At 47.2% G+C, this 14,413-nt stretch overlaps 2 protein-coding genes across 2 annotated transcripts in view; both read left to right on the top strand.

The window, feature by feature from the left end:
- Window positions 1-11,859, top strand: part of TOP6BL (TOP6B like initiator of meiotic double strand breaks) — a 43,212-nt gene extending 31,353 nt beyond the window's left edge. The window contains exon 8 of the mRNA XM_075939261.2: window positions 9,854-11,859. Coding sequence (XP_075795376.2) covers window positions 9,854-10,097 — 244 coding nt within the window. The 3' untranslated portion in view covers window positions 10,098-11,859. The remainder of the gene's footprint in view (window positions 1-9,853) is intronic.
- A 658-nt stretch (window positions 11,860-12,517) lies between these two features.
- The window catches only part of LOC149523793 (uncharacterized), a 30,540-nt gene continuing 28,644 nt past the window's right edge, over window positions 12,518-14,413 (top strand). Inside the window, exon 1 of the mRNA XM_089781121.1 lies at window positions 12,518-12,789. The gene's annotated coding sequence lies outside the window, so the exon portion shown is untranslated. The remainder of the gene's footprint in view (window positions 12,790-14,413) is intronic.

Genomic DNA, 14,413 nt, shown 5'->3' with positions numbered 1-14,413 from the left:
GCAGAAGAATCAGGGGTTAGATATAATCACTACCCCTTTCTGCCTTGAGGTCAATGCCTGCCTGACCCAGACACCTAAACAGGTGTTTTGGGAGGATGCCTGAGGTTGCCATATGAGTTTCCATGGTGCCAGACCATGTTTCTCCTTTTTTTTACAAACTGTCTTTCCCACTTCAGTGCATGGTCCTGTACCACCACAGATCATTGAGTAATGGGTAAAGACCTGCATAGATATAAATGTCTATCCACAGATGTGGATATTTGCAGATAGACATCAGGATCTGTAGAGCCACAGGGATCTATTCCCAAGAGTCACTGCAGCCAATGGAGAGGAGCATGATCTTGTTGTGCCCAGAAGACAGCTCTCCACGCTGGCAGCTTCTCCCAGCAGGGTGGCTGTACTGCCCCCAACCCTGCCGCCAGCTGCAGCATCTTTTGTTTGGGTCATACAGCCCCACTGAGGATGGGGCTGGAGGCTGTGCAGTGAAAGTGTGATAAATCCTCCAGTTTATTTCTACTCTTCCTTCCCACTCTCCTTTTCCATCCCTCTTCAGGGACCCCTCTCAGGAAGAATCTATGGCCCAGAAGGTTCAATTTCTCCTTTGGATTAGAGACATGGAAAGGGTTCCATAGAATTTAAGAGGGAAGGGGTTTTACTTCCATTGCTACTTACTCCCAAAAGCCAAGGGAGGTATCAAACTCAATTTCAGAGCTGCATTAGCTCAACAAATATCTCAAGAGAATAAAGTTCCTCGTGGCTACCCTGACTTTTACTATCCCTTCTCTGGATCCCAGGGATTGGTACGCTGGCCTCAGTTTAAGAGATGCCTACAGTAGTGTCTCAGAATTATGAACATCTCAGGAATTATGAACCTCAGAATTATGAACACCTCAGGAGGAAGTTCATAGGCCTGAAATATTCATAAATCTGAACAAAATGTTATGGTTACTCTTTCAAAAGTTTACAAGTAAAAATGGACTTAGTACAGCTTTGAAACTTTACTATGCAGAAGACAGTGCTACTTTCCCTTTTTTTTTAGTAATGTACATTTAACACAGTATTGTCGTGTATGTGTGTGGTGTATGAAGGCATGGACTTTGGCTGGTGCAAGCACGAAATCATTTTATTGCAAGATTACAACTATCTTTATACCCTCTCAACTTCCCAAAAGTCCACATCCTGCTTTTTCACAAACTGTGCTTTTTCACAGCCCCAACACAGCATTCTCGAAGGTCGTTGACTCGAGCAGATGTTGTTATTGTTGGCTCAGGACTCTTGCTTGGTTTCGTCCTTGGGATGCCCTGTCACGAGGCCAAAGCACTATATTTGTTGATTCTCTACATATGTGCTTTGCCTTTTTTTTTTTTTTTTTTTTTTTTTGTCTCTGCTGCTGCCTGATTGCATACTTCTGGTTCCAAATGAGCTGTGTGGTTGACTAATCGGTTTGTAACTGGTAATTGTAACTCTGAGGTTCTATTATGTTTTAATATGTCAATATATCAAGGACACAAAAGGTTCCTCAGATTTGTAGTGAAAAACACGCACTATCAATTCCTGGTCATCCCGTTTAGCCTGTCTGCAGCTCAACTGGTGTTTGCAAAATGTCAGGCAGTAGTGGCAGCCTTCCTGTGGAAGTTAGGGGTGCAGGTCTACACTTATCTAGATGACTGCCTGATCAAGGGTCAGTCCAGGGCTCAGGTGGTGTCCAACATTCGTCTTATGCAGTCACCTTTCAAGGCCCTGACTTTCTGATAAATGTAGAGGAATGCATCCTCTCTCCAGCACAGAGGACAGAGTTCACTGGAGCAGTGTTCAACTCTGCTCAGGCTAAAAGCCTATCTCTAAAGGACATTTCCAGTCAATCAGATCCCTTATAATGAACCTTAAGGGTCACAACAGCCTAAAATTGTATGAGGCTTTAAGTCACATAGCCTTGTGCAGCTCCTAAAATAATGTACTCCCTTTGGAGGCTCCAATTCAGCAAAGTACTTAAATAAGTCAGTTCTGCTGATATTAACAATATTAATATCAGCAGTACTTAAATATGTGCTTAAATCCTATTGCAGTCAATGGGACTTAGGTACACACTTATAGTTGAGCACTTGTTTAAGTACTTTATTGATTGCTGGGCCCTATCCTCTAAACACTTGTGCATGCTACAGGAACTGTATATAAAAAACAGTATGTTTGTGTGTGTGTGTGTGCATGCACATGCACATGCACACAGGAAGAGAGCTGGTCAGAAACCAGAATTTATGTGGCATAGGAAATGCTAATATTTCTGGGCAAGAAACTCATTCCAAATCCAAATGAGAAGCCTAAATGTTAAAATTTCCCATGAGAGAAAACTTCTGGTTCTTCTTCAAGGAACATCCCCGTGGTTGCTCCACCTTTAGGTGTACCAGCGCCACTGTGTCCACCAGTTGGAGATTCTTGTCGCAGCTCAGAAATTGCTCTCACACACTCATCTCTCTTTATTTAGCCTATTTTGATTACTCCCTTTAGCTATTTTTCTTATTATCAACGTTATTCAGCTGTTTCTTTCTTAAGAAGAAAAAAACCCCGAGCTTTCTGTCAGACGGTGTTATTCGTCACTTCTCTCGGCTCCGCTTTGATAGCGGTTGCCCTTCTTTCTGTGTATTACTCAGGACATGCCTGGCTCACCTGGGTTTAAAAGGTGTTTGGACTGTGGTCTATCCATATCTGTAGCAGACGGCCACTCTCTGTATGTCCACTGCCTGGGCCAAGATCACTATACAGAGCACTGTCAACATTGCAGGAAATTGACCAAGCACACAAGGAGAGCCAGACAGCTTCAACTCCGCATTTTACAAATGGAGAAAGCATTGAAACCTCCCTCGGACTCTTCTCCAAACTCGCCCCTCAGGCATAGTCCACCAAGGGCAGATTCTAGTGAAAGGGCTATTCCACCTACAAGACCAAACACCAAGGGAAAATCTCCCTCAGCGAGGAAGAGGTCTCACACTTCGTCGGGGTCTACATCCTCGATGAGGAAACTGACGAGCGCAAAACCTGATACTGCCCCCCTACACTACCAAGGGGGACAATTAAAAACTCTAGTGCAGGCTCCCATAAAAGCCAAGAGTGCAAGCAGAGGGCTCACCCCTCAGAGAGCTGGACAGTGAGGCCAGTTGATCAAGCCGCTGCTCCGGCACCAGCTAAGATGCAGGCACCGAAAAAGCGGGTGCCAGCAAAACTGCATTCCATGCCAGCACTGTCAGGTGCATGCGCACTGCCTGCTGAGCAGCCGGCACCGGCTTATGGCTCAAAAGGGCTAAACATGCTCCCGGTGCCCTACGTGTTACATGCTCCCGGTGCCCTGTGCTATCGATGGCTCCACCTCCTTTCTTATTTCAGTTCACTACAGCAGCATAATTTGCGGACAGCCACAATGACAAAGTCCACTTATGCAGTAGATAACCGCACATGCCCTGACTAGTCCTAAGCCGGTTCAGGACGCACAACAGTCTCCGGGAAAGATCGGAGCCTTTCTGCTCAGTGGTGGGATCCGACACAAGGTGTTTCTTTGGGATGTCAACTTGCTGCTATTCAGCTCACCATAGTTCCTTGACATTGGCCGTGACTTCCTTCACTCGCTGCCAGGGAGGCTTACAGGATTTTAGACACAATGTTGGTGGCTGATCAAGGTGTTTCTGGATGGGAAGAGGTTGGCTGCTGCGGTTGATTGATACGTTGGTATAGTCTGTATTTCTGCTCCTGTTGACGAATGCTTGGTGGAGCAATGTTTGCCAGTGGCGGTAACCATTCTATGGCAGTGGGCTTTAAAGTTCCCGTTATCACTCTCATGGCACTATTCAATTGAGTGTCAACTAGCTTTGTGTGGGCGCTTTCTGACCATACAGGAGAGCAATATTCAGCAACAGAATACACCAGGGCTATTACTGAGATCCACAAGGTGTGTGCTCCAGCTTCCCAACTGGTTGCAGCAAGTTTTCTTAGAAGGTTGATCCTTGGCTTTAGTTTCTCCTTTGTTTGTTCCAGATGGCATCGGAAGGAGAGCGTACGGTCAAGTGTTAAGCCTAGGTATTTGGGATGAGGCTTGTGGGCAATCTTTTTCCCACAGAAAGCAACATCAAGTTTTGCAGTGGTGTTACGGTTGTCTAGATGAAAAGCTGTGACCACAGTTTTGTCTGGATTTGATTTGAGCCGCCACTTCTGCAGATTGTTAGATATGGTCAGTAGGTCGGATGTTAGCATCTGGCTGACAGTTTTGAAAGATTGCCATTGTGCAGCCAGTGCGATATCATCTGCTTAAATAAACGTTGCAGAGCCAGTTTTTGGGATGTCACTAAGATAGGGTATGTCTACACTACCCCGCTAGTTCGAACTAGCAGGGTAATGTAGTCATACCGCACTTGCAAATGAAGCCCGTACAGATAGTGCAAGGGACTACTATGCAAACTATCAAGGTTGATTCAGTGCCAGCCAACACTTCGGCTATTGACAGCAATGCTTGGCGATTGCTGGTTTCGTGTGCACCTCAATTATAGCATTAGTAGACCCAGAACACTGAATAATGGTCTCCCTCAGGGCTCTGTACTGGCACCATCGTTATTTAACATCTATGGGTATGTCTACACTACCACCCTAGTTCGAACTAGGGTGGTAATGTAGTCATACCGCACTTGCAAATGAAGCCCGGGATTTGAATTTCCCGGGCTTCATTTGCATAAGCCGGCTGGCGCCATTTTAAAATGCCGGCTCGTTCGAACCCCGTGCCGCGCGGCTACACGCGGCACGGGCTAGATAGTTCGAACTAGCAAGCCATTCCGCACTATCTGTACGCATCGTGGAACGAGGTGTACAGATAGTGCGGAATGGCTTGCTAGTTCGAACTATCTAGCCCGTGCCGCGTGTAGCTGCGCGGCACGGGGTTCGAACGAGCCGGCATTTTAAAATGGCGCCGGCCGGCTTATGCAAATGAAGCCCGGGAAATTCAAATCCCGGGCTTCATTTGCAAGTGCGGTATGACTACGTTACCACCCTAGTTCGAACTAGGGTGGTAGTGTAGACATACCCATAGATGTTAAATAACGATGGTGCCAGTACAGAGCCCTGAGGGAGACCATTATTCAGTGTTCTGGGTCTACTAATGCTATAATTGAGGTGCACACGAAACCAGCAATCGCCAAGCATTGCTGTCAATAGCCGAAGTGTTGGCTGGCACTGAATCAACCTTGATAGTTTGCATAGTAGTCCCTTGCACCACACTGTGTCGTGTGCAGCTGACAGATCGACAAGAGCTATGCCAGTCTTCATTTTTGCCTGGTAGCCAGCTTCAATTGTGGTTGTGAGGGCCAGCACCTGGTCGCATGTACTTCTGCCTTGCCCTAAAACCAGCCTAGTCTTTTAATAACCCAGACTCTATGGTGGCAGACAAATGAGCCAATAGTGCTTGCTCCATTACTTTACTGGTATTGGAAAGAAGCGCTATTGGTCTGTAGCTTGAGGCACTATCTGGTGGTTTTTCATTCTTAAGAATTGCATCACATTGTTGTGGAATGCCCAACATGAAAATTCACTGGCTCATTTGAGGATATCTACAATCTAACCAGTGACGCTGTTCGCTGGCTGGAGAGCTTGGATGTCCAACTTTGACAAAGAAATATAGCATTGAACACAACATTTGAAAGAAGAAGAAGACTACAGTAGCAGAGTTATCAGTAGCTTCGGTGCCAGGAATCCCACTCTTTGGCACTGATGGCACCCCAACCAGCTCAAAATTTTCCTTTTTGGGCACTCCTGCAGCTATGTCAGCACAGTTTAGTAACTTTGAGGAGGAAGACTTACCTCAAGCTCGAGTGTCCAAGACTTCCTCACCTAAATTGATGCAGCCCCACCAGTGGCAACAGCAGTGGGTACCGCCACTCATGCCTCCAGATTGGCCGTATTTGGACCCGTGGGCTCCATTCAGACAGCAACCCCCTCCCCAACCAGGGCGCCAGTACCACTCATCTTCCAGACCTTGTCCTCCCAGCCTACACTTGCTAGACAGGTCTGAATTTTCTGAAGGGGTGGAGCAAACTTCCCACTCCCCCCATCTACACACTCTTCTCCATTCTCATCGGCAGACACAATTATGCCCCCATCACTCACAAGTTCGGGGGACAATTTCAAGGCCTTTCAAGACCTATTTAAAAGGGTAACCGACAAACTGGAGATGTCCCTCTCCACTCCTCCCAACACACAGCACAAGCTAACTAATATTCTTCACACCTTGGCACAAACTAGGCTCTCAATACCCATGAATGAGGCGCTGATGGATCCAGCTAAGCTCCTTGGAAGACCCCAGCGACAATCCCACCTACATCAAAGAGGCTTGACCGAAAATATGTTGCCCCAAAGGATGCAGAATTTCTCTTCACTCACCCCTCACCAAACTCTGTAGTGGTAGAGGTGGCAAACCAGAGGGTAAGCAGCAGACTATATGATCAACTCCATATGACAAGGAATGGAAGAGGCTTGATGCCATGGGCAAAAGATCATACTCCTCCACCAGCCTCCAGCTCCGCATCACCAACTATGTGGTGCTTCTTTCCAAATACATGCACCACATCTTTGACCAACTGCATGGCTGCATCTAGATTGCCACGCTGTGCCAGATCAGCTGATTGTCGGCACAGCGTGGCAGCCATTTTTATTTTAATGAAGCAGGGATTGTTTAAATCCCCGCTTCTTTGACTATGCCGAGTAAAGCCATGTAGTCTAGACATACTCTGATAGAACTGAGAGATAGAGTGGAGTTGTGAAGGTGCAATAAGTAGGTAAGTATGAGTGGGATGTCCATCTGAGGGGGGGTTCAGTGTCGAGTGGAGCACCAGCTAGTGAAATGCTGCCATTTTTTATGATAGTTTTTCCTCATTGCAGGTCTGCATCTGTTCATGAGTATAGTTTGAACTTCCGGAGGACACTGGATCTCTGTCATGGCTAGCCAGCAAGGAGGCATGCATGCAGGTGAAGATACTCGATGGCAGGGTGGCGAATCTTCCCATTCTGTTGCATGAGCATGATGGAACAGGAGGGAAGTGATGTGGGGGATGTCTGGCCATGTGTAACAGAGCTGGATACCAAGTCTGCCTCGGCCACCATGGCACTAGTAGTATCACTTTGGCTCTGTCCTGTTTTATTTTGAGTATCACTCTGTGGATGAGAGGAATCAGTGGAAATGCATATGCTAGAGGTACATCCATTGTCGATCTTGCCGCATCTAGACTGCCTCGCTGTGCTGGATCAGCTGATTGTCGGCACAGTGTGGCAGCCATTTTTATTTTAATGAAGCGGGGATTATTTAAATCCCCGCTTCTTTGACTATGCCGAGTAAACTATTTTATATGGCTCCGTCGACGGAACCATGTAGTCTAGACGTACCCTCAGAGTCTACCTTGCAGCCATATCTGCATTCCACTTGCTCATACAGGATCATTCGGTTTTCACTCATCCATCAATCAAGAGATTTCTTGTGAGGTTTGCACAGTACATTCCCACCAGCTAAAGAACCAGTCCCCACATGGGGCCCTTAACGTTGTGCTAAGGGCATTAACGGGCATTAACGGGCTATGTGCTCCCTTCTCCACCTATCCACGAAGGTGGCCTTCCTCATGGCTATTACTGTCACATGAAAGGTGGGAGAGTTGGGCGTGCTTATGACCGACCCGCCCTATATGGTCTTCCACAAGGACAAGGTGGTTCTCAGGACCCATCCTAAATTTCTTCCCAAAGTCCTTACCACGTTCCATTGTAATGAACCAGTTTACTTACCTGTCTTCTTCCCCAAATCTCATAGTGACAACAGGGAAAGGGCTCTCCATACCCTCAATGTCTGCAGGGCGGTGGCCTTTTACTTGCAACGAATATGCTTATTCCACAAAACGCCTCACTTGCTCATCTCCTCCACAGAGAGATCTCAGGGATATTCAACAAACAGCCTCCTTTGGCCGTATATGTCCATTCCATGAGGGCAATGGCTGCCTCCACAGCCTTCCCCCGCAGTATCCCCACAGACAAGATCTGCAGAGCAATCACATGGGCTTCCACTCACAGTTTCACTCATCACTATGTCATCCAATTGTGTGCAGACACTCACACTTGATTTGGCTGCTTAGTACTTTCAGTAGCCGAAACAAGCCTTCCAAAGTTCCCACCTCCAAGCACTGATACTGCTCTGTAGTCACCTGAAGGTGGAGCACACACTGGGACACTCCTCAAAGAAGAAGGGAAGGTTACTCATCCTGTGCAGTAACTGGAGTTCTTCCAGATGGTTGTCCCCGTGGGTGCTCCACCACCCAACCTCCTCCCTTCTGCTTCGGATTCTGTTTGGGTCCTGATCAGAGAAGAACTGAGGAGCCATCTGTCCACGCATGCACATTACACACTCCAGGCATCTTGTGCCTGAGCCTCGTGCGTGCGGCCAGCCAGGGGCACGGCTATCAAGAATCTCTGGCTGGTGGGTGCAGCGGCACTGGCGCACCTTAAAGTGAAGCATCTACGGGGATAAGCATCTCGAAGAATTCCAGTTATTGCACAGGGTGAATAACCTTCCCTTGAGGACCATCAGCAGGTTGTTTGGATCATGTCGAACAGTTTCTTTTTATAATGTCAGAATGTTTCATTCTCATAAGGTATGCCATTTTGACTTTATTGCTTTGATTCATTTCATGTATATGTTTGTATTTTATATATGAATATATTTAATACTTTAATACAGTAGTGGAACAAAATTAATCAAAATGATAATGTCAAAATTACATATTTACTATATCAAAATGAAATGTTTTGTTGGAATGAAACAAGAATCCCATAAAAATGTCAATGAAATTGACATGCTGTCACAAAAATATTTTGATTTCAGCTACACATGTTTTGACAGAAAATGTACATGAAACCTTCCTCAACCAAGCAGTAAGTCCCAGTCAGTACATACTGTACATCAAGTTTGCCATCTAGTGGTGTATATGAATAATAGCATCTGTTGTTCATCAGCTTATGGGTTTGATAAAGTTGTTGTTTTGATTATAAATGGCTTCCTGTGGAGGGCTCTTAATGTTGCATATGCTTAGCTTTACCCATGTGAGGCCCTCTGACATCTAAGTGCTCATGGATGTAAGTGGTTTTATGCTCAGGCCCAGACCTGTCTGTGCTTAATGCAGAACTGCTCATGCTCTGCCCAAACTATGTGAGTATGGGAAACAGTTGCCTCCCTGCCTGCAGGGAATGCAGTGAGCATTGCATCCTATGAAAGCAGCCAAGTTGGAGTTTCATTATAGAGAAAGTGCCTTTTAAGGAGTGTGCACTGTTCTGCCTGCAGGGATGAGAGGAGTCTTGCTGCCGCAATCCATCTTCCTGAGAGAATGCAGTTCAGATGACAGTTATTTGTGTTCCAGTATCACTCCAGCGGCACTAATAAGATTGCCTCACCACTTGTGCCAGGTGCTGCACAGACTCTGCCTAAGATTGGGGCCTCCCCTTGTGCTGGGTGCTGTACACAGCCCAACTGAGATCAAGAGTCTGTTCTGCTGGGCACTGCCCAGATACCAAATGTGATATGGATCCTGTAGGAAAAAATAGAACTTTTCCATCTTGATCAGGATCTGTGTGGCACCCTTTATGTTACGGTGCTCGGTCTCAGTATAGGATCCTGCACAGCACTTGGCACTGCAGGTATTAGTGTAAAATGAATAATAATAGCTACATCATTGCTCCTGGTCTGGTGATAGCTAGAAACCAGATACCAGAGCAGATGGGTCATCAGTCTGATCTGTGGCACCAGTCATTTCTGTTCTTATTTCCTTTTGTTTATTTCTGTCCCATGTAGGGTTGTGGATAGCTTGGTGTCCTGTGGTTCTAACTTTCTTTGTGACAAAATCCATCCTGTGCTGGGCAGGACTGTCAACCTCCTGATTCCCCACGAAGTGGCTGAAACTGGCTTCACTGGGGAGCTGGAATTCATACCGGCTGCAGCGCTGTGCCCCTGCCTGAAGCTGTTTCCCAACCAGCCTGCTAAGATAGCTGCTGTCTCCATATCCTTTACCAGAAGAAATATTTCCACACGGGGTTGACCAGGGATTCAGGGGGTCATGGGCCTGCTACATTGAGGTGAATTGGACCACAGATGGATGCTCAAAACAAGAGTCACTATCCTCAGGAACCAACATAGCTGAGAGTAATCGAGCCGGTAACTCTGTGCTGAGCATCAGGCCTTTGTATTTGTCCAAGATGCTATTTGGCCCCCACCAATCCAGTCAGCACCTGATACCCTTACTGTATTTATCCTCCCAATCCTCCAGGAGGCAGGACAGTGCTATTATTCCCCCCTATAAGGCTGGAAAACAGAAAGGCTAGTGACTTGCCATGATCACCCAGCACATCTATGGCAGAGCAAGGACTTGAACATGTGTTTCCTGAATCTCACGTTAGAGCCCTCTCCAGTGCTGTGTTCTTCCTCTCAGACAGGTTCACGGGCCATTTTCTCCTATTGAAATTTTTACCAGTTAATGAACCAAGGAGTCAGTTTTAGCTCTTGTCTCATTGATTCTGAAAGGCACTGACCTGTGGATGCAGCCACAACGAATAAGTTGCCACTGAGAAAATGTGCTGGGTGAAAACTCTCATGTTCTTTGCAGCAGGCCAGATAAAGAAGTAAGAATTGTCCTTTTGGCTTTAACATCCACTATAATGTAAAGGGCCAGTAAGTCTCCAAAATAGTGGTGGGCAACCTGCAGCCTAAGGGCCACATGCAGCCCATTGGGATTCTATGTGTGGCCCATGAGACATTCTATTTACTGTTGCCTATGCACAAGGTTGCAAGATTCTGCTGGTTTTCATCCATGTAGCTTTTTTCCTACTGGTATTACAAACGTGACACACATGTAAAGCAAAGGCATGTGAAGTGATGTGCATGCTGATTGCTCACAACATTGACTACAAGAGCCATGCACTCCTTCTGCATCCAATCAAAGTACTGCTACAGTTCATTTGGCACACACTGCAAATTCTAGGTACACAAGTACAGTTAGCAAAACAATTCTATCCCAGGAGACTGTCTTGGTTATAGTCATCTTGAAGCCCACTCATACGGCCCACTCACTAGCCTAGGCTGCCCCTCACTGCTCTAAAATCACTCTGCTGCTGGAAATTGCTGTACCTTGTAGGGATATAATAGTGTAGTTGATTAACCGATAAGCAAAACCTTATAGATTATTGCTATAGACTACATGCATTTCCCACCCCCGTCCCTGCTGGTAAATTTTTTAGCAGGCAGGCCAGCAGCCCAGCTCAGTCCTGGCTTGCGATGGGTCTGGGACCTACCCCTGCTATGGCTCTGCGTTTAAAGTATTAGGACCAAGTATTAGGACCAAGGCAGGCAGGCAGCCCAGCTCAGTTCTGGCTCATGTCATGTCTGGGAGCTCAGACTCCCCTCAGACAGTGGCTGCTGCCACCTTTATCAGAGGCAGCAGCTCAGGGTGACAGGCAGACAGTCCACAAGGGAAGCTAGTTTTTAAACTGCCTGATACAGAGGCAGCAGTGTGGAGTGGCAGGGGGTTCCTCAGAAGTGAGGCCAGAGCACACTGGCTGCTGGCCCCACCCCTAGGGACTATAGAATACAGGGCATCCCTGCTATAAGTCGCCTCGGTATACGTTGGTTCAGCACTAGTGTCGTTGACGCTTGTGGGAACTACCGTATTTTCCGGCGTATAGGGTGACTGGGCGTATAAGACGACCCCCTATTTTTTTAATTAAAAGATAGGGTTTCATCTTATACCCCAGCGCCCCTCCGCCTCCTTTGCTCCCGGTGTCCCTGGTCTGCTGGAGATGGTCCCCAGCAGACCAGAGGCATCGGGAGCAAAGCCGCAGCAGCTTTGAAAGCCTCAGGGGAAGCCGGCGGCGGGGCATCCCAGGCACGCCTGGGCTGCCCCCCGCCGGAGCCCCTCCACGGCTTTGAAAGCCTCGGGGGAAGCCGGCGGGGGGCAGCCCGGGCGCGCCTGGGATGCCCCGCCGCCGGCTTCCCCCGAGGCTTTCAAAGCCGCGGAGGGGCTCCGGCGGCGGGGCATCCCAGGCACGCCTGGGATGTATACCCGGCGTACAAGACGACCCCCGATTTTTGGGGGATGTTTTTTAACATCAGAGGTCGTCTTGTACGCCGGAATATACGGTATTCTGTTTTAAGTCCTCCCGTTCCCTGCTCTTCTGTTGTGCAAAAAAAAAAAAAAAAAAAAAAGACCAATTCATGCAAATAGATATCAGCCATGGGAAAAAAATTCCCTGCTTTATATCTTTTCACTATACATCCACATTTTTTTAATGTATCTTGGATGTGTAGCGGGGACGCCCTGTAGTTGACAACCAATAAGAATTTGTGAGGTTACTTGACTATTCAATTAATCAGTATTTAATGTCCCTAGTACCTTGTAGCACCTAAGAATACTGAGACTGAAAAATCAGCGGGAAAGTATACATCTTTATAAGGGGAAGCCTCCAACGTACACTGCAAGAGAGTATTGAATGCTAGAGATTCTGACTTGCAGGAGAGGAAAGCATGTTTGTTGCACTCATATTTCTTTGCCTTTAAGCCTCACATTGTTTTTTTCCTTATCCAGCAATACATATTTTTCTATGACCCCACAGGGCTGCCCATATCATTCTATGGAAAGGGGAAATCATCTTTGTTCTTCAGTGACCCATCAAACTTAGCAGAATGGGAGAAATACAACTATAGCGCAACACTGGACTCCGATCCAGGACAGGAAGAAGGTGCTATAGTGTAGAGCTTGCAGCCTTCTCAGAATCTAAAGATCCCCAACTGTTGCCCTGGGTGCTTCACAGATCCCAATTGAGAATGAGCTTCTCTTCATGCTGAGTGTTATACATATGCATAGTAAGAGCTTCCCAGCATGGTTGGTGCAGATCTCAAGACAAATCAGAATTTGTCTGCTGCCAACAGGACAAGCATGTGAAAATCCAGCCATGCCCTTTCTGACTTGTCACAAAAGATCCACACAGACTTGAACTCGTGATTTTGTGGCAAAATCTGACCCAGCTGACTCCAATAGTGTTATGTCAGTTTAGCAGGATGGCCAGTGGTAAAGAAAGAGAAGAGATGGAAGATGCATCTAAACTGCAAAAAAAACCTCCTATGGCAGCAAGTCTCAGATCATGGCTCAATTGACTGGAGCTTGTGGGGCTTGCACCACAGAGCTAAAAATAGCAGTGCAGCTGTTCAGACTTGGTCTGCAAAACTTGGTGATGGGGCAGATCTCACCTGAGTCAGTCTACACTAGTTTTGGCCCCTTACCACAAACTTGGGCAGGTGACCTGGACTCAGACTTACTGCTGCAGGACTTTGTTGCAGACAGACATACTCTCAAGGGGCAATGAATGCTAGGGAGTGAAGTGGAGGGCCTAGAGAAGCAGGCACAAGAATGGGACTCAGGATTCCTGTCTCCTGCTGTGGACCTTGGGCAAGTCTCTTTCCTCCTGCTGGCTCTGGTTCCCCTGTCCTTTTGGGGGTCAGGGACTCTTTTTTGTGTATCTGTGTGGGGCCTGGCATGACAAGGAACATAGTCTCAGTAGGGGTATGTGAAACACCCAGCATGATGGGTCCCAGATCTTCAATAGTGCCTCCAGGTAGCATTATGCTACTAAACAGCAAAAATACCCAGTGACCATTATTAGAGCCCTTCTTTCTCCATCATGCTATTTTGTACCACTGAGAAGCCCACCTGGCAGCAAGATCCCAAAGTTCTTTTAGGTACCTAAATGAGTACCAGATAGGAGTGAAAATAACAAATTTCGTACAGGTACTGTACTATCATAACCAGGGCCGGCTTTAGAAAGTGTGGGGCCCAATTCGAACAATTTCGACGGGGCCGCACAGCAATTTTGGTTGGGCCAACCCCCCCACCCCACCCCACACACCACACACAAAAGTTTCAACAGGAGGCCCAGAAATTTTTTTGGTTGAGCAAAAACAAAAAAAAATACCGCACACAAAAAATCCCCAGCTACCTCCCCCGCAAAGCCCCGGAGGTAGCTAACACCCCCTGCCCCATGGTGCAGGGAAACCCTGTGCTAAACTCACACCTTCTGCAGTGCAGGCAACTGCCGCACTCCTCCTCCGGGGCTGACGCCTCCTCCTGCAGTGCGCCCGGCACACTTCCGGACAGGGGTGGCAGGTTTGTATAATTTTTGGTGGTACCCCATTAGCCACACCCTGATCCCTGTTAACCATGCCCTGACCCCCATTAGCCACACCCCCTGACTCCCATTAACCATGCCTCTGGAGGTAACATGCTCAGGGCAAGATGGACACATGACCAGAAGTAAAAGGTGTCATGTCATCCCTCTTTAAGGACTTTTCCCACCATCCTCCTACCAA

The sequence above is a fragment of the Pelodiscus sinensis genome, chromosome 11 (assembly GCF_052426305.1).
Source record: "Pelodiscus sinensis isolate ZL-2025 chromosome 11, ASM5242630v1, whole genome shotgun sequence".
NCBI lineage: Eukaryota > Metazoa > Chordata > Testudines > Trionychidae > Pelodiscus > Pelodiscus sinensis.
Note: the sequence above shows the minus strand (reverse complement) of the source record. Positions and strands in the feature narration are given on the sequence as shown.